The sequence below is a fragment of the Fusarium sambucinum genome, chromosome II (assembly GCF_050947815.1).
Source record: "Fusarium sambucinum isolate potato_lamoka chromosome II, whole genome shotgun sequence".
Lineage (NCBI taxonomy): Eukaryota > Fungi > Ascomycota > Sordariomycetes > Hypocreales > Nectriaceae > Fusarium > Fusarium sambucinum.
Window position 1 is genome coordinate 6,533,961 of NC_139293.1, and position 18,254 is coordinate 6,552,214.

General features: G+C 47.5%; 7 protein-coding genes across 7 annotated transcripts; 3 read left to right on the forward strand and 4 right to left on the reverse strand.

Moving 5' to 3' along the window:
• Positions 1 to 1,999: 1,999 nt before the first annotated feature.
• On the forward strand, positions 2,000 to 2,741 carry FSST1_009122 (uncharacterized protein; the record flags this gene model as incomplete). The annotated part of the gene is made up of 3 exons (XM_083223886.1): positions 2,000 to 2,119; positions 2,172 to 2,516; positions 2,565 to 2,741. The coding sequence occupies 3 exons, from the start codon at positions 2,000 to 2,002 to the stop codon at positions 2,739 to 2,741; spliced, it is 642 nt and encodes a 213-aa protein (XP_083085083.1).
• A 945-nt stretch (positions 2,742 to 3,686) lies between these two features.
• Positions 3,687 to 4,784, forward strand: FSST1_009123 (phosphopantothenate--cysteine ligase CAB2; the record flags this gene model as incomplete). Its single annotated transcript, XM_083226068.1, has 1 exon — positions 3,687 to 4,784. One exon carries the CDS (start codon positions 3,687 to 3,689, stop codon positions 4,782 to 4,784), a length of 1,098 nt encoding a protein of 365 aa, XP_083085084.1.
• A 320-nt stretch (positions 4,785 to 5,104) lies between these two features.
• FSST1_009124 (major facilitator superfamily domain-containing protein) lies at positions 5,105 to 6,851 on the reverse strand (the record flags this gene model as incomplete). Its single annotated transcript, XM_083226069.1, has 3 exons — positions 5,105 to 6,015; positions 6,069 to 6,540; positions 6,795 to 6,851. The coding sequence occupies 3 exons, from the start codon at positions 6,849 to 6,851 to the stop codon at positions 5,105 to 5,107; spliced, it is 1,440 nt and encodes a 479-aa protein (XP_083085085.1).
• A 436-nt stretch (positions 6,852 to 7,287) lies between these two features.
• On the reverse strand, positions 7,288 to 8,140 carry FSST1_009125 (WW domain binding protein 11-domain-containing protein; the record flags this gene model as incomplete). The annotated part of the gene is made up of 2 exons (XM_083226070.1): positions 7,288 to 8,018; positions 8,068 to 8,140. The coding sequence occupies 2 exons, from the start codon at positions 8,138 to 8,140 to the stop codon at positions 7,288 to 7,290; spliced, it is 804 nt and encodes a 267-aa protein (XP_083085086.1).
• An 856-nt stretch (positions 8,141 to 8,996) lies between these two features.
• Positions 8,997 to 10,867, reverse strand: FSST1_009126 (bZIP transcription factor; the record flags this gene model as incomplete). Its single annotated transcript, XM_083226071.1, has 3 exons — positions 8,997 to 9,243; positions 9,298 to 10,313; positions 10,364 to 10,867. 3 exons carry the CDS (start codon positions 10,865 to 10,867, stop codon positions 8,997 to 8,999), a joined length of 1,767 nt encoding a protein of 588 aa, XP_083085087.1.
• Positions 10,868 to 12,723: 1,856 nt separating this feature from the next.
• Positions 12,724 to 14,352, reverse strand: FSST1_009127 (general substrate transporter; the record flags this gene model as incomplete). The annotated part of the gene is made up of 1 exon (XM_083226072.1): positions 12,724 to 14,352. One exon carries the CDS (start codon positions 14,350 to 14,352, stop codon positions 12,724 to 12,726), a length of 1,629 nt encoding a protein of 542 aa, XP_083085088.1.
• An 838-nt stretch (positions 14,353 to 15,190) lies between these two features.
• On the forward strand, positions 15,191 to 18,190 carry FSST1_009128 (uncharacterized protein; the record flags this gene model as incomplete). Its single annotated transcript, XM_083226074.1, has 4 exons — positions 15,191 to 16,909; positions 16,958 to 17,099; positions 17,151 to 17,764; positions 17,819 to 18,190. 4 exons carry the CDS (start codon positions 15,191 to 15,193, stop codon positions 18,188 to 18,190), a joined length of 2,847 nt encoding a protein of 948 aa, XP_083085089.1.
• Positions 18,191 to 18,254: the final 64 nt, after the last annotated feature.

Here is an 18,254-nt window from a genome sequence, read left to right on the forward strand (position 1 = left end):
GCGTAGCTATTACCTACTTGAAGAGCTCTCCACAATTGAACTCACGAATTTGTGATCAATCCGAAAAGCGACAGCATTCTGGTCGAGAATATGTGGTATTCCCACCTATAATTGTTCACACCAGTCAATGGCTGTAATTATCAGACATAAGAATGTAGGACTTGACCATACCTGGTTGTGACCCTCCTGAGGATCGCGATAAAACTCGAGAGCTCCACCAAAAAGAATCTTTTCCATAAATCTTCCCGATTCTCCTCTCCGAACGAAGGAAGCATCCATCTGACCGCTTCCGTAATCGAGATGGTTTTCGGGGAGTGTAACTTGTAACGTCTTGGGAGTTTTAAGCTAGATACCCTACAAACGCATGGCAAAGCTCATGGGAAGTAGCAGATGCAAACATGAATTGGAACTCTTTGTACCGCTTGGTCATCTGAGCCACGATTTTACGGGCTTGTCGCTTGTCTGCAGATGGTGCAGCTTTCATGTTCTTCTGCTACATGACGGAAGCAGCCCCAACCATATCAGCAACTCGCTGGAGATTCTTAGTCTAAGAGCCTTCGCTGTGAGATAAGACATGCTTACTGGCATATTAAAATGCAACCTTATAGCTTTGTTTGGCTTGTGCATGGAGGTTCCCGTCCCAGGTGAAGCCAGGCATAGGAGTCATGCGTCTTGTACAGGCCAAGATATCAGGTCCTCCAAAGTGAATGACAGTAACTTGTGGAAAACTCTGCCTCAATGCAGAGAGGAAATGGTCGACATATGCATCCATGTGACTGGAATCCCCACCGAATCGATGCAACTTACTTCTGGCCCATTCCTGAACCACGGCTCTGCCGAGTTGAACAAGGCAACGCTTCCCCTCAGGTGTCTCAAGCATTTTGATTCCAATGTTGATGGCAGATGCAAGCTGGGTATATTTTGTCAGTCAAATTACTCTACATTTGAAGGTATGTTCAAATAGGAACACGGACAGACGTGTAAGTCCTATATTTTCTTCTTTGCTATACGTCTCGACATTCTGGCCGTCCGGTGTTACATGGGACTCGTTGATAACTGGGCCATTGATGCCATAGACACTCATGAACAAAGGCTCGCCACGCGGCATGACGACAAAGGGGGATTGAAAACGAAAAACAACACAGAAACAATATAATGCAGTTGAGCTGGGCAAGAGCGAAACAACTTGTGTAGAAGACTGTGGCACTCTAAGAGATTGGATAAATGCTTGGGGAAAGCCGCGGGGTGTATTTCTACTAAAATTGAGTTAGGCTTCTATTATACTCATCTATCGAGCTGCTTCTAAGCCGTCAATCTGAAGTATAAAGACTCGACTTTGGTGTCATGGTTGACTGTTGAGAATAGAAACAAAACCGTATGCATGTTGGTTCAAGAAGAACTTATGCTTGACCTGGCGGCCTACTCTGGCCTGTACAACAACCATTGAAAAAAGACGAATACAACCAACTGCATAAAGTTTTAACGACTCTTGTTTCAGGCAGAGAAGGAGGGATACTATTATATCTTTGAACAGGGTTATGTCTATCGAATCTCGGCGGCTACTTTACTTCTTAGTGTGATCGCGCTGGTCGGCCAAAACACTCACTCAACTTTACCTAGCCGCTAGGAATGTGCACCAATGGCAAATTGCTCTTTCTGGATCGAGTGCCCCACAGACCTGTAGCATGAAGCGCCCCAGCCATTACATCCCTGTAGCACTCGTTGCCTGCCCGTTCTCACCACTCATACCTTAGTAGTACCCAACTTCGCTGCTTAATTATGAATGCAAATGCGTCTCTCTATATCTTACACACAAAAATGGACGATGTTGTTGATACAGCAAGCCTAAGGGATACTATCAATGTTTTAGATGAGAGCCATCGCAATGTATTTTGCAGAGCACTCTCAAATCTGTTGTCGATTGATACCGCAGAACAAACCTATGCCCAGATCCTCGACGGGCTACCAGCCGAAGACTCGCTCTTAGATGGTGCCCCGTATGTTGAAGGACATCCAGTCTTCTAATTATGTCATGCTCAAATATGCGATGGATAATCTGGACAAGGCTCGGATCATACGAGCTACCTATAACCCATCTGACTTAAACTTTGAAGCAACTGTAAGTGCCATTGTGATAATGACACATTGCCCAGCGTTGACATCGAAGCCAGGCTCTCAGATCTTTTCAAAAGACCTCTATGCACTCTCAGGAATTCAAACTCCGTCTTGACGAGCTCGTTATTATCGCTTGCCATCAGATAGCTGCACACCTTTTTAATCTTGATGAGGGCGCGCACAAACACCAGCTATATCAGGACTGGGCACAGCACCGGCGTATGGAGCAAATCTTGGCATCGGAAGTCAGAGACATTATCCCACCTTCTGCGTTCTTCCATACATCATACACGTATATCGACCAATATCCTCAGGGACTTGCAGATGTTGTTGGCTACTGGGCAGAGGGACAAATTTTCGGGGGCGTCGTCGTTTTTGACTGCGGGGAGACCGAGTCAGAGGTACGTTATTTGCATAAGGAATAGGTGCACGAATCTCATGATTCTCAGTGCAAATCTATGTGGATACATGGGGCTAGGATCAGAGGCCCAAGACTCTTTATCCGCCCACGCCAGACCAATTCGACTCTCTCATCAACTTTTTACTATCCGGCCCAGAAGAAAGGACTAGTTGCCCTTTACCAATCCATGGAACTAACGAGAATCGCCCTCGGTGGCACCATATGATGCACTCGCAAAGTATCACATTTTCCGCGATAAGTACAAACGCAGACTTCCCCTGGAACCTCCAAAGAGAGAATGCATGCTCGTTAATGCCGACTGGCCAGAATTGGCCGACGAGTACATAGTCAATAACACAGACTATATATGGAGAGAAGGAGGAGTAGTTACTGACGACCAGATTGCAACTGCATCGGCGCGCTTGAAAGAGGTGACCCCCTCATCGCCTTGCTAGCACCCGAGTCTTGAGAAGCACAAATGATGAAAGTATATCAAATACTTATTAAAGTTGTACTTAATGAGCTAGTTATAATTTTCGAATGACATTTCTTCCTGATTGATTGGCTATGATATTTTATGGAGATAAGAACTCATGATCTGATGTAGTGTATTGGGTGTATCATGAGACATATTCCTCATGTTAGTCATGATTTATTGCTGGCAAAGTTAGTAGTTACTTTCTGCTTGTGAACATCATGAACTTAACAATTAAAGTCATAATTAAACTCAGGTATCTTGTTAAGCTACATATCTTATCGATATCAATCAATGGAATAATCGTTCTTTTGTTATTTAGGTGATATGCGTGCATATTTACTTGATTCAAGCTTCAAAACCTTGCCGGGATGATAAATGCGTAAGTAGTATCCGTCACAGTTGATGGGGCCAGAAGCGAGGAATGAAAACAACTACGCACAAATAACCCTCAGCTCGTTCTCGATTTCTCCCCTTCTTCAATCACCTGAAATCAACATCTCCAGAAACTTCATTCCCTGCTTATACTCCGTCTTCCGGGATCCGGACGTCTGTTCAATTAACCCCGCTCGACCTTCCGTCCGGACCTCCGCGGCCGCGCCCGCATCCGAATCTCCGCCCGGAGACTCACCCACCCACTCACTTACTTTGTGCGCTGACTCACCAAGTCTTGATTCCCAACTTCAACCAAACAAAATGGCTACACCTGCAAACACCACTGCAGAGGCCCTCGCCTCAGAGGAAGTTTATTTCTCTCAGAATCCTCCGCCGCGCAACTTGGCAGCCCACACAGCTCTCGCAGATGGCTTCATTTCCTCCCACGCCGCTGCAGGCCGCCGTGTCGTCCTTGTCACGTCAGGTGGAACAACTGTCCCCCTGGAGAAGCAGACAGTCCGCTATATTGACAACTTCAGCGCTGGTACTCGTGGCGCTACGAGCGCAGAGTACTTTCTCGAAGCTGGTTATGCCGTGATCTTCTTGCATCGTCAGTTCAGCCTGCTGCCGTATTCGAGACACTACTCTCACGCTACGGATTGCTTTCTGGACTTCTTGACCGAGGATGCCGATGATAGAATTGCTGTGAGAGGTGAGGTACAGGACAAAATGAGAGAGGTGTTGAGAAAGTATCGTAAGGCGAGGGATGATAACATGCTTCTCACTCTACCCTTTGTCACTATCGTCGACTACCTCCACGAGCTGCGTGAAATTGCTCGACTCATGCGTCCCCTCGGCCCATCTGGTCTCCTCTACCTCGCTGCTGCAGTGTCAGACTTCTTTGTTCCTCCCGACCGCATGGCCGAGCATAAGATTCAGTCCACCAACGCTGTTGATCAGAAGCGCACCGAGGAAGAAGAGACTTTTGACAATTTTGACTCATCACCTTCAGTCCCACGATCAAAGCGTCTCATTGTTGATCTTGACCCCGTTCCCAAGTTTCTCAAGAACCTTGTCGACGGCTGGGCGCCAGAGGGTATGATTGTGTCATTCAAACTTGAGACAGATCCTGCGCTGCTCGTTCGCAAGGCCCGCTACAGTCTCGATCGATACCAGCACCATCTCGTCATCGGAAACCTGCTCTCAACGCGAAAGTGGGAAGTCGTCTTTGTGAGTCCTGGAAGAGATGATCGCTGGGTGCGTGTGCCTCGAGAAGGTGGTTGGGGGGAGGCTGAGGGAAGGCCACTTGTTGCAGAGGAACTGCCCGCCCAAGATCCTGACATTGAGATTGAATCTCTTATTATCCCTGCAGTCCAGGAGCTACATGGTGAGCACATCAAGGGACAGAGTAGGAAATAGGTACAAAATGAGTCAAAATATAACAAGATAAGAGTAGCTGGTAGAAATATAAACAATCAAGACTCGACCACCATTCTACAGAAACAAAAATTATATTTTACTATATGGTGGTATCTAATATACAAAGAATTGCAATTTATAACGACTTTTCTTCCCTTTCCTTTTGATTTCCAAACTCCTTTTTAAATCAAAACGCAATACTTTTGTTCTGTATCATAATGTTTTGAGCGCCAAGATTTCTCATTCAGCTCGGCTTATTTCCAAGACGAGTATCATTTTCGTAGCGTGCCGTCTTAGATATGCGTCGACTGCTAAGTAGTTCAAAGGGCGGCCTTCCAGTTGTGCAGCCCAAGAAGGGTAACCTTGGCCAAGAACAGCGAGATCATAGAACCCACATAAATGACGCCAGTTAAGATGATGAGTCCCCAGTACTCGCCACCATTGGCCTGGACAATACTGCCACCGATGGGAATACCGATCAGACAAGCAAAAGACACAATCGTGTACGCCGTCGCATAGTATCGTCCGTACTCCTGGGTCTTGCACAGCCTCCCAATGCAGACAGGTGCGATGGCGATAGAAGTACCAGAGGAGAAACCGAAGAGCACGGCGAAGATGATAACGCCAGCTGTCGTTCCACCGAGAGGAAGCCATACGCAGAAACATGCCACGATGGCAAGGATGACGGCGAGGATGCTGACGTTGAAAGGACCGATCACATCGGCATAATAACCCGGAAGAAGCCGACCGATAACTGAACCAGCGTTGAGGATAGGGATGAGGTTATATGAAAAATCTTTTCCGAAGCCCTTGTGCAGCGCATACGTTGAGATGTATCCGAGAGGGATGAAGAGTGAGAATTCGAGCAGGAAGACGCCGATGGTAGTGAACAGGAAAGGCAGGCTCTTGAAGATCATAAAGTTGGGGTGTGCGGTTGCGTCCTTGGCTGGTGGAAGTCGGGACTTGAGGAGACTAATACCGATCAGACTGCAGACAAGGCAGATGAGAGCAATAACTCGGGTTGCCCATCCGTAACCAATCTTGTCGATTAGTCGAGTCAACATAAAGGGGTAGATAATACCGCCGATTCCACCAGCAGTGGATGCAACACCGGTCGCTAGGCCTCGTCGGGCCTTGAAGTAGTGACCAACCGCAGCGATCGATGGAGTGAAGAGCAGCGAAGATCCGAACCCGCAGAGTAGACCGAATGCGACAACAAAGTGCCAGAGTTCTACATAAGTCAGCGCAAACAATACCAAGAAAATCAGAGCGAAAGAAACTTACGAGTAGCAAAACTCATAAAGATCATACCACCGACGGTGAAAACTGCACCAGCAATGACGAGCCACCTAGGGCCATACTTGTCAAAGACGGGCCCAATGTAAACACCGCAAAAGAAGGCGAGGAAGGTGTAGATGGAAAAGATCCAACCAACGGTACCCTCACTATACTCTGTGAGCTGGTTGTCGAGGACATAGGCCTGAAACGTGCCGAGAGTGTTCATTAGTCCAAGCGAAGCGAATAGAGAGAACCACGAACCAGCGACCACGGACCACGCCTGCAAGCCGCCCTCTGGGTACGTTTCCTGATAAGAGGCTGTAGATGCAGCGGTTTGGTGCTTCTCGAGATCCCCGCCTGTCTTTACATCGCCGTTTCCCGCGTCGACTTGGTTGACATGGTTGATGACATCGTCTTCCTCGTAGAGGGCGCGAGAGGTGACTTGGTGGCAATCCATTTCTTGTTGATTCGAGTTGTTCTTTGTCCGTCCGTCCCCGAATAGCGCTTTTCTTGTCTCTTTACAGGCACTTCGACATGTCAATCGGACGTTATTGAACAGTTAAAAAGACGGGACAAAGGGCAGATCATGCTTAAATATAAACATGATCGGATTTCGGCGCCGCCCCGGCCAAGAAGAACGAGGCCCGCTTTCGGAGCGCGGCTGGATTGACCATAGAAGAAGGATTTGTCGTGATGAGAAAAGTAATGAAAACTCATCATTTGTTCGCCTACTGCCTGGAGCTCCACCTGTTCGCGGGTATGGAACGGTCGTTGATCAAATCGAGGCATACTTGTTGGGTCTAAACCAAAAGCATTGAATAACCAACACCTTCCAAGAACAAACCAATTGCGCTCTCTTTTCTCCTCGGGAAACGTTATCGGTTAAGAACGATGTCGGTCAACGCACTTGGTCCTCCGTCTTCTTCAATTGTGTGTGTGGGTGGTCAGATGGGTCCTTTTCCCCAGCTTTTCCCTATGCCGCTATAATAGCCGGCCTCAACCCACCCCCTCGGAGTTGCGTCGATCTACCGTATCAGATCGGTAGTGGAGGAAAGCCAAGGGCAACTAATGTAGAGTTGAGTCACATTGCGTCGAATCGGTGCTGCATTTCTGTGGTATTCGCTGATAAAATTTGTTGCCGGCTAGCATTCGGCCGACATTATGCATGTATTATTATCTGTCAATGGTGTCAATGACACAACCTCTGAACTAACCTCCACTCTAATTAAGCCTCGTCGTCCTCGACATCCTCCATAGTCACATGCCGTGACGTCGAGCCTTGGTCGGGTTGTGCTTCCGCATCCCGGTCAACTGTTTTGAGGTAGCCTTCCTGTTCTAGCTGGTCTGCTTCTTCTGGCTCTATCAATCCGCCATGGCCTTGGCCCTTGTTCATCTTCATCTTGACCGCTGTAGGTACGAATGCTGAGACAGCTTCTTTTCGAAGATCGCGAACAACGGGTTTCGCTTCGTATACAGTCTTTGCTTCCACCGGTGGCGTATCCTTCTTTTGCTGCTTGTCTTCGTTGTCTTGTCTCGCTGCGTTCTCTTCTGCTCTCTTCGCTCGTCGCTCGGCGTACCATTTATCCATAACGTCTTTAGGAATCGGTGGAGGCGTATCTCGAGGCATGGGAATTCTCTTGATGTCATCTGGAACGTCTTCATCACTGGCCGTAGCATCGTTTGACCCTCTACGCCTCTTCCCTAATACGCCAGATCCTGAATCGCGATCCCTATTCCATCCTCGCCCAAACGTAGGTGCATTGTCGCCCAGCGCTTCTCTCGCCTTCTTCACTGCTTTAAGCTCCTTCTCGAGACCTTCCAGAGTTTGCTCCTCATGGCGCGTAAGCTTGCCACCGCCTGATGTGATTTTCTTGAGGTCATCGATTTGTTTTTGTATGCGCTCGGGGTTCTTTCGCGATAGCTTTTCGTTCAAGCGTTCCTGTCGTTCATGTTTGCCTGCAAACAATATTAGATGTGTATTTCAGGTACTTTGGATTTTTCCAACCTTTTTTAAGTGCTTTGGCCTTGTCAGCTTTGCGCTGAGCCTGTACGGGATTGTAGTTCTTTTCTTTTGGCATCGCGAAAGCACCTGTGATTTAGACTGCGTGCACTTTTTGTATTTTGGGTTTGGAATGTTATCTGAGATATCAATATGGTAGTGCTTGATGATCAGATGGGATTAATTCAATGAGTAGGTTGTGTTGAGTCTTGTCGTAGTTTGCGTTTGGATTGTTGAAGATTGACATATCGTCAGGTTTGTTGGGCTACTTCCTTGTCGCGATCATAATGCCCCACCTGATGACTAAGGTATCATGATCAAACTGAAATTGAAATGAACTTGGAAGTGATGTTACGTCTTCGCCTTTTTTTTTACTTCTTCTACCTTAGTAGGTATGTCATGATTAGTGCCATTTATGTCACCTCTATACCAATAGGTTATATGGGTCACCACACAAGACGCTGGCTTTAAACGAAGACTTAAATGTTATCAGAAAGAAAAGTGAATTATCCCTCAAGAAATGCATATACATGTATACTCATCCGCTTCCGCCAACGCAGAGTCATCTCGTTTGCTCAATCAACCATAATATACCTTGAAATTGAAAACAGAATCAAGTCATAATTATTCATAACAGCAAAAAAACACCTGTCCAAAGCAAAACCTCAAAGAGAAACCTTCAAAAACTTCAAAGCTTGAGCTTAGAAGCTGGTAATTTGTGGGCATAGTACATCAATATGCCTTGAGATAATCCCATTCTCCGTTCCATGCATTTCAATTCCATCTCAGATATTGACCAATCAAGCGCCGGAATCCCCTAGGTTTTCCGATTCCTTCCTTTCTGTTGTAAACGCCGTAATCATTGTGTAGCTGCTTGCTGGGTATGTCGCCGAGGTTCTTAATGTACAGCCAAATCTTGTTGGCAAAGCCCGGTCTTAAGCTGATAGACCAAGGTGCGTTTCTGGCTTGGACTGCTTAGACGAAAGTTCTACACCCAACTTCTCCGCAACACAACTGCTAGAAACATCTTTGCCCATGTATTTTTGAAGAATGGTGTCAAAGTCGGTTTCCGCCACCACAGGCCCTGTACCGGAGCACTTGGCCTTCTTGGTAAGCTCGGAGCAAAGGCCGTCTAGATCGAACTCGCCATTCTGTGCCTTGGGGCAAGCTTGGAGTTTCTCCCTGATGTAAAGGTTAGATCATCAACTTTTATGGGAACCGAGAAGTAATATATACCAGAGCTGATTGCAGTTCATGTTCTGTTTCTTGAGAGGCTCGTCGTCACAAGACTCCTTCTGAGCATCAATCTGATCGATCAAATTGGATGCCTTCTTGTGCTGGTTGTTCGCCTGAGCATTGGGGCTGTTGGGCGCCATGTTGTAAGGGGTAAAGAAGTCACTATCAATAGCATCGTTGAAGAAGTCATCGAACGATGGGTTGGACAGGACGTTTGCTTGAGGCTCGCGGTAGTCACCAAAGAGCTGAGGATCAAATTGTCCACCGTTCTGTTGTGAAAGCCAGTCAAAGTTGGTGCTGTTGAGGTCTACATTACCGAATTGGTTAACGTTGTTCTGGTTCGACTGTTCCTCGCCAATGGTGGTCATTGTATCAACAGGCTTGAAACCCATGGGCGACTGATTGAAAGGTTCGGGCGAGGTGCCGCAAGAAGAGCTGGGGCCAGTGTTTGAATGCGAAGAAGCAGACGGGGAACTCGAAGCGCCGTTGACGCTGTAGTTTGCAGAGTCGACGCTCGAGCGGGAAGGGTTGGTGGCGGAACTTGACATGGAAGGGCTGAAAACACCAGAGAACTTGGCCAAATCGTCCTTGAATTGCTGTGCCGATTGCGCATTGTTGTTCATATTATTGTTAGGGCTTGGGTAAGAAGCCTTTTGTTGATTGGGGCTTGTAGGTGATGATTCCTGAGGTCTGTTGGTAGGGGGGCCTGGAAGCATGCCAAACTTGGGAAATTCGAACTGGAAATTAACATCGCCAAGATTGCTAACAGCAGCACTGCCAAAAGGAACCTTTTCTCGAGGCAGAGTTTTGGTGGTTGACAAGACAGTGACCTTTTGCTTGTACTGGTTGAGTTCGGTCGTCATGCGTTCAACCTGTGCCCTCAGCATGCCATTCTCGTGGTTAGCAGCCTGAGAAGCCTTTTCCAACTCATCAACCTTGGTCTCGAGATCCTTCAAGTGCTTTTCCTTGCGTTCTCTGAAAGCACGCTGAGCAGCTCGATTTTGGGCTTTACGTTTCTATCATGTGTTAGTATGTGTTGGGTGGCCATGAACGAGACAAAACATACCGAACTGGGCTCGGATGTAAGAGGCTTACGGCCGGGTTTCTTGGGAACCTTGCCGGTGCTTTCGCGACGCTTGTGTTCTTGACCTGGACTGTCTTCGTCGTCCTCATCTTCTGGGTAGCTGCGTTTCTCGGGAGTCTCGGTCTCTGAAGAGTCTGACAATGCCACAGAGACGGCGTTGTTTGTGGAATCGGCGGTGGTGCCAGGAAGGTCTCCAATCATGGATGGCTGATCCTCGCTGGCAAAAGAAAAATCAAAGCCAGAGTCGCCAAAGTCATAGTCGTAATTGTCGAGGAAGGGACTCTCCTGGAAAGCTGAGGCCTGGCCGGGCTTTTGTTGGCCGGCGGAGTTGCGGAAAGAGTTGTTCTGGGCAGAGACAGCGTTATTGGCGGTAGAACCAGCAAGCTGCTGCTTATTGGAGTTGAGGGCAGCGAAGAGAAGGTTCTGCTGTTGCGGGGTCAAGAGAAAGTTGGGTGGCAAAGAGCCTCCAGTGCCGGCGGAAGCCATCGCGAGTAATGGGATGTGAGGCTCGTCGAAGAAGAGTGTCGCGAAGGATGGAAAATTATTTGAAATCGAAAGAAGTGAGTTTCAGGACACTCTAGATTTGATACCAAATCCAAGCAAGCTCTCTGCCAAACCAGGCTCACACGGGAGGGGGGCAAAGAGCCTGAGCGCGTGTAGCGGCGACGTCGGGGATCTGACAGGACCTAAAGAGGCGGGGCTTGGTTTATAATGGGTTAAGATTGCTGCACGTATCCGTCAAAGTCATGGAGCCAAGTGCAGTACGGTGAAGTATGGACAAAGGATAAACGAAATTTTCGGATTGGATTGAATTGGATTCAGGAACAAGGAACTGAGGCTATCGAGAAGATCAATCAGTATGTAAGTAAGCAAGATGGATGATGAAATTGGCCGCCGACTGGTGTCAAGGTCAGGCGGAGCCAGGGATGATGAATGGGAGAAAAGCCCGCCTGCCCGCCCAGGATTCAACTAAACTGCCACTGTATGTAGGCAGACGCCATGAGAACGGGGGGGCCAACTGAACCAGCGGGCGTTGACTTGAAACTACACTGTAATACACTGTATCGACGCGTACCAAAAACGTCCAAAGCGGAGCTTCTGTCTGGAAAATTTGTTGCCTGAGTCACAAATATTCCTTCTAGCTGCTTCTTCCATCAGCTCACTAGACCATGAACAGGAACTAATATGGGTGGGGGGACTAGGGAGGCTGGCACAAGCTTGTGAGCCTTTAACAGTGTGAATAGCATCAAAGTTGCATTTGTCAGCCGGGGCGGCCGGTAGAACGGTTTCTACTGGTATCAAACGGTCTGACTTACAAGGAGAAAAGATGTAATAAAAGCCGGATGAGATGAGCATGTTATTTTCTGTTTCGTCTCTTTTCTCCCATGTTATCATCTGAGTCACACGACAGACAGCACTCTTTTTTGTACATGGTGGTCCGGCTTATACCCGATTCTTCTCGGCATATAACTTCCATTGACATCCACGCCCTTTGTTTGACCTTGTAGTACTACCGAGCACTTGCTCGAATCTCCGAGTCTTTTGCATGATTACTTTGTCTCCAAGTTGGGCAATCCCAATGACATCAGTTTCAGCCATTTCTGCTTGTCAACAAAGTCATGTATCATACCGTCTTATCGCCGTGTCATTGGCAATATAACAATTCTCCCCGCCCCCGGACTTAGACAAGAATCGGACTTTGCCATGCCGTAAATTCACAAACTCCGCTGACCAATCAGCCTTCCTTGTACTTCCCAATGGGTCAAGCCCACTATCTATGGATCTGATTTCAACGGTTATTTAGTAGAGAAAGTCGTTGCGATTATCTGTCATGAAACTTACACCTGAGAAACTGATCGGGTTTGGAGTTGTCTGCATGGCGTAACCTAACAAAAGTACTGTATGTACATAGTATGGATCCTCGGCGTTCGCAAAAGGTATGTATACGAAGATGGTGTAGTCTGAAGCTCGGATCTTACATGCATGTTTTGGAATCATTCAAAGGACCCTGTTTGCAGCTTGGCATCCCACGTGTTCGGGCTAACACTACGCCGCCACGCCGCCGACCAGAACACAGCAGAGTTGGTTCAGGGTAATTCCATTTGGGCAGGGCCTCGCATTCAATACAAACCCAAACATATATTAGTCGTGAATATTGTATAAAGATCAGGGCTGCTTAGCAGGTATTGCTTTTGTATTGTGTGAGAATAAGGTTGCTCTTGGAGCCCTATGTTTCGTGATATACCGCCCTCATTACATCGATTAGACTTTGAGAAGCCCCCCATCAAAAAGTACAAAGATCAGGTCAATGTGTTCGAGAACTATAATCCCTTATGGATCCATCATGAGTGCAAGCCATCTTTAATTGTGAATGTACCATCATCCTCAGCATAAGCATCAACCTTGTACTTGGAAAACTCGCGAGTTTTCACACGATGAGCAAAAAGAATATCGAGCTCCTCGAAAGTCTTGTTCTTCGTTTCAGGAAGCCGAAAGAATGTCCAGATGAAGAAGAAAAAGGAACAGCCGCCCCAGAAAAAGCCAGTCTTTCCTCGCCAGTTTCCAGCAGTCGGGTTCAACATGTATGGATTGACAACGTTGCAAATGATTTGGGCAATATAGTAAGCAATTCGGCTGATGCAAACCGTTTTTGCCCGCAAGCGAGTAGCACTCACTTCACTGATAATGGCATAACATATTGGGCCTACTGTCATATAGTAAACACCTAGCCATATGAGCATCATACTGGCTTGGGCGTAATTCCCGCTTTGTGAGTCCGCCGCACCAACGCTAATGAAACCAACCGTCATCAGCACCGCTGTGAGCAAACCAAGACCCCAGAGATACAGCGTGCGACGACCAAAGGGGGCCAGCAGCCACCAAGAGATGACTGTGCCAACAGAAGCGATACCTAGGCCGCCGACGGACATTCTGAATGATATCGACTCGGGAAGTCCAGCCTGTACGAAGAAGTATGTCGGTGTCCCACCCATGGCAGAGCCGCAAAAAGGTTGAGCCGCAAAAACCATGCAAGCAATCTCTGTTCTACGTCTGTCGATTCCACGGAAGCAGTCCATATATGAGGTGCCCTGATCGATTGACTTCTCGATCTCATCGGTATGGATCATCATAGCGACTGCTTGTTTGGTATGGCCTGGTTCCTTCGAAGAGCTCAGTCGCATAACCGACTTCTCTGCGTCGTGATAGGCACCGATACGAACAAAGTACCATGGTGACTCAGGTGCAAAGAAAAGAACAGCGAACAAGGGAAGAGGCCATGCCCACTGAATTGCGAATGGCACTCGATAGGACCAGTGTCCAGTTTTGTTCGAGAAACCGGCTTGTACACCGGCCGAAATTAGTTGTCCGATAGCCCAACAGAGGTTGACATAGACAGTCAGATAACCTCTTAGTGCCATAGGACAGACTTCGGAAGCATATGCGGGGGCCATGGTAGCAAATACACCCCATGGGATACCACACAGGAATTGTCCAACGAGGAGAACGGGAAGATTAGGCGAGAAGAAGGATATGAAGATAAAGCCACATATGGCTACCAGAGAGGCGAGAAGTACTTTGCGGTACCCAAGTTTATGTGTGAAGTAGCCATTGGCAAATGCTCCGATGATGGTGCCAACACTGACAGCGTTGCTAAGAGCGTTCTGCCAAGAAGCTGTGATCTGCCAGGTATCAGTTGAAGGTTGGTAGCTTCCGTAGTGTTGCCGAAAGGCAGGTTGAGCGAAGAAAGACGATATTAGGACAATATCGTAACCTTCCATGATGATTGAGGTGGAAAGTAGGACCGACCACAAGACGGCTTTGGGATATTTTCGAATGGCTTGGAGTAATGTGAGACTGTGTTCTTCTTCTGCGGCCTGCTTTGCAATGGATTTGTTTTTGACAATATCAGAAGCTTGGGGATGGTCATCTTCACTGACTCTGACGACCTTGTCGTTTGTGATAGCAGACATTGTAAAGATTGTATAGCGTTGTAGGAATATTAGGTACTCCTGGAGCACCGAGACATTGTATCATTGCCGCAATCAGTCAGACAACGAGCAACGTTGGCTATATATATATAGATGAGCTGTGCCAGGTTATCCCAGCTGTCTTGCAAAGCTATTGGTCCTTCATCTCACGGTGCGTATTGAGGTAACCTCTCTTTCTGTTATAATCGTCCGGGGTTTGTGGGGAAGGTTCCGGGGAAAGAGAGCTCCCAAGCTGGTTATCCTTGTCAGCGTGTTATTGAAACATGGGGTATAGGTGTGGAGATGGATATTTGAAGCTGTTCGGTCCCCACCGGAGCAAGTTGGCTAGTTGGTTGTAGTGCATTGTTCTTCTTCCGGTGGGGGAGGGGATTATCCGTATGATCTGCCGAATTAACAAGTTAACAAGTACAAAGGAAAAATTGATTTCTTTTCAGTTTTGGATTGATTAAATTATCGTTTATTGTAAATCAGGAGCCCACGTAAATAATCTTTCGTTGACAGTGAAGTCGGAGAACATGTGGTGATTTTCGGCAAAATGTCAAAGGCTTCCTAGCCTATGTTTTTTCTGAAGTTTGTGTGCACGTATTGTAGGTAGGTATCTATAATGAATCCAAGCAAAATCGCCAAAGACCAAACGGGATTGACGATTTATGTCAGGTTTAGATAGCTCGGTAGCAAATGACCCAGACTGAAGATGGAAGTAACAACCCCGCAGATGACCAAACTGTCTACCTGCCTGCAAGCATCAACCTGCCAGTCGCAGCTTCCTACATTACCACAAACTCAATGGTTTCACAGACACGATCCAGTCAAGAACAAGATGCCTCCACAGGACGAGAACATGCCGTTTCAATGTCATTTCTGCCCCAAGACATTTGGCCGACAGGAACACTTGGCGCGGCATGTCAGAGCCCATACACGAGAGAAGCCATATAGCTGTCGACAATGCAACAAATCTTTCTCGAGGCAAGACGTTTTACAAAGACATCAGGCCACGCACAACTTGGGTATACTCACCCGAAACACGGTATCAGCTAGAGCATGTACAGAATGCGCTGCAGGGCGTAGTCGCTGTTCCAGAGAACTGCCATGTGGAAGATGCAAAGAAAGAAACTTGGAATGCATCTATCCCAAGTCTGGAAGACGAAAGACTCGCTCAATGACCCAACGAAACACCGCGACTTCCCAGTTTGCTGGTTCGTTTTCTTCAGGAAGTTCGAATGAGGATGTTGAAATTCAGAATCACGCCCAAGCCACAGAAGAAGGGCTGGAAGAGACTTCTGTACTCACGGAGAACAACGTAATCGAGAATGATGTCGAGAATGGGTGGATCACTAATGAGCATCAACCTATCCCGATGACATCTACTAGCAATCTTATCACCACTGCTTCACTACCCGAATCCATGTTTCAGATCAATGACCTAGGTGACTTTGCAGTTGATAAAACTACGGCAGAATCAACTCTGGCTGCATCCGGCATCAACTGGTTGAGCGATAGCCAGTATCTTTCAATGTGGGAGAGTCAGTTATCGGTTGTTGCCGATGGCCTTGGGCCCTCGGGATATGAGTTTCCCTCTGGATTTGCTAGGCCCAACCACGTCTCACCCTGGATCTCAACTCAGTACAACGACGCAAATGTTTCCGATATGGCTAGATCAGCTCCCGAACCAGCCTTCGCACCAAGTCCAATGGATGTTGCTAGCCCTAGCCACAGTCGAGCAGACAGCCTCCGCGGCTCCAGTACCTCAAAGTCAACCGATGGGACGCTTTATGTCGAAGGAACGATGGCGAGGGCACCTTTTGGTGGACGGCTCTTAGGTCGACACACGAATCAAGCCAGCACATCTTACGCGGAGACTGAGTCAATTGGCGGAGCCCCAGATTCACTTGAAATTGACAACCAAGCAGGTTCTTCTCTCTATGTATCAAACGAGCTTTACTCGGAGTTATTATCAGCTACTAGTGAATATGCCGAAGCTGACAGCTCGGAATCTACTGCCCTGATACCCCCATTAGGGCATATCAGATGTTTTGTACGGCTTTACTACGAAAACTTCCATGTTACATATCCTTTTCTACGGAAGAGTGCCTCAATATGGAAGGACCCGAGTAATTGGATTCTGCTGCTGGCTGTATCAGTCATCGGTGCCAAATATTTGGGAGGTACATGGCCGTCATCCTTATCCAGGTTATTGGGAGTAATCTTGGATCACAGGCTTGACTCGATGTCTGAGAAAAGTGATCAGGACAGTCATGGGACTTGGATTCCAGGTTCTTTCCAGCCGAGAGTTCGATTGGACTTTATAACACTTCAAGCCGTTATTCTCAGCATGATTGACAGGATCCATAGCGGCCAGAAGGCCATAACGGAGCGTGCGTTGGGCCAAATGTTTCTCCTCGTTGAACAATGCAGAAGCATGAATCTATTGTCCCATACGCCGCCCAAAATCGACAACAACGTAACATCTAGTGATGGGTCATCCATAAGAAAATGGCTACGAGCTCAATCCGAATTACGAACGGGATTGATGTTATGGGTATGCTTTTATATACGCTGGCTTTTCGACTTGTTCTGACATGCCAAGATTCTCGATTCCATAATCGCACACGAGTTCGATTGCTCGCACCTTTTACAACTTCACGAAGTTAAAGCTACACTTCCATGCCAAGACGATATATGGGACGAGCCGACGTGGGAGAAAATCAACAGCAATGGCTGTCGCCAAGGTTAGTTACGGGTCACAATATTCCAAACAATGGCACATCCTCGCTAACTAGACAATCCTGGGATAGTGACAGTACTTGAGGCACTTCACCTTCTTTACATGGAAAAACGACAGCCAAGTAACTTGACTGAATTCGGAAACACCTTGATGATTTACGCCGTTTGTCGCAGGACCAGAGAGGCCACTTACCAATACGAAACTGCGTTGTCCAGATGGACCCCGGTTGCGCATGTTGAACCCTGTTCCGAATCAAGCACTGTGGCCGAGTCGTGGCCACCAAGTCTCGAGATAATAACGAGATGGAGAAACAGCGCTTGCGACTGCCTTGATATATTGCATTGGAAAGCAAACGGAAAAGCTGCCAATGCTGGTGGTTCAGAACACCCAACTATTCTCCTTCTACACCTCTCCCGGTTATACCTCTTAGCACCTTTCAAGCATTTACAAAGGGTTGCGACGCTAGCTACGTGGCCCAGAGCGAAGAATGGGGCACATGAAACTGCGGGCTATTCAGAAGCATACACTCACCTTCATCGTTGGGCAAATGTCGACCAGTACAAGGCCCGGCTATCCATTGTTCATGCCGGAGCTTTGATGTGGCATATCCGCCGCTACAGTGGCAACGGCTTTATAGAACCCCACGCTATCTATCTTGCTACTCTATTGGTATGGGCCTATAGTGTTTTTACTTCGCGGATGATGGATCAAGAGCCTCTGCAGGATGCTGGGGTGCCAAGACTGAAACAAGATCTTGCGGGCCATGTTCCACAGGGCCCTGCTAATGCAGAGACTACACCACCATATGACGATAGAGACGAAGAAGAAGAAGAAGAAGATCCGGAACCTGCATTTATCCATCTGGATCGACCATGTGATGACGAGATGGTCCAAACGTATATACGGCTTGGGCATAAGATGAAAGGCTATATGCAACGAGTTGGAGATATTTGTAGTACTGACGCCCCGCCAAAGATTCTAATGGAAGGGATAAGGCTACTGTCACATAAAGGGGCTAAAGAAAAGGCGTGGGGAATTGAGGCCTCCTTTGTCAAGGGTTTGAAAAGTCTATTGGATGCAACCACTGCACTATAGAATGAGAGAATCAAATCAGTCAGTGGTTTATTCTAAGATTTTATCGACTTGTTTATTATCCCTC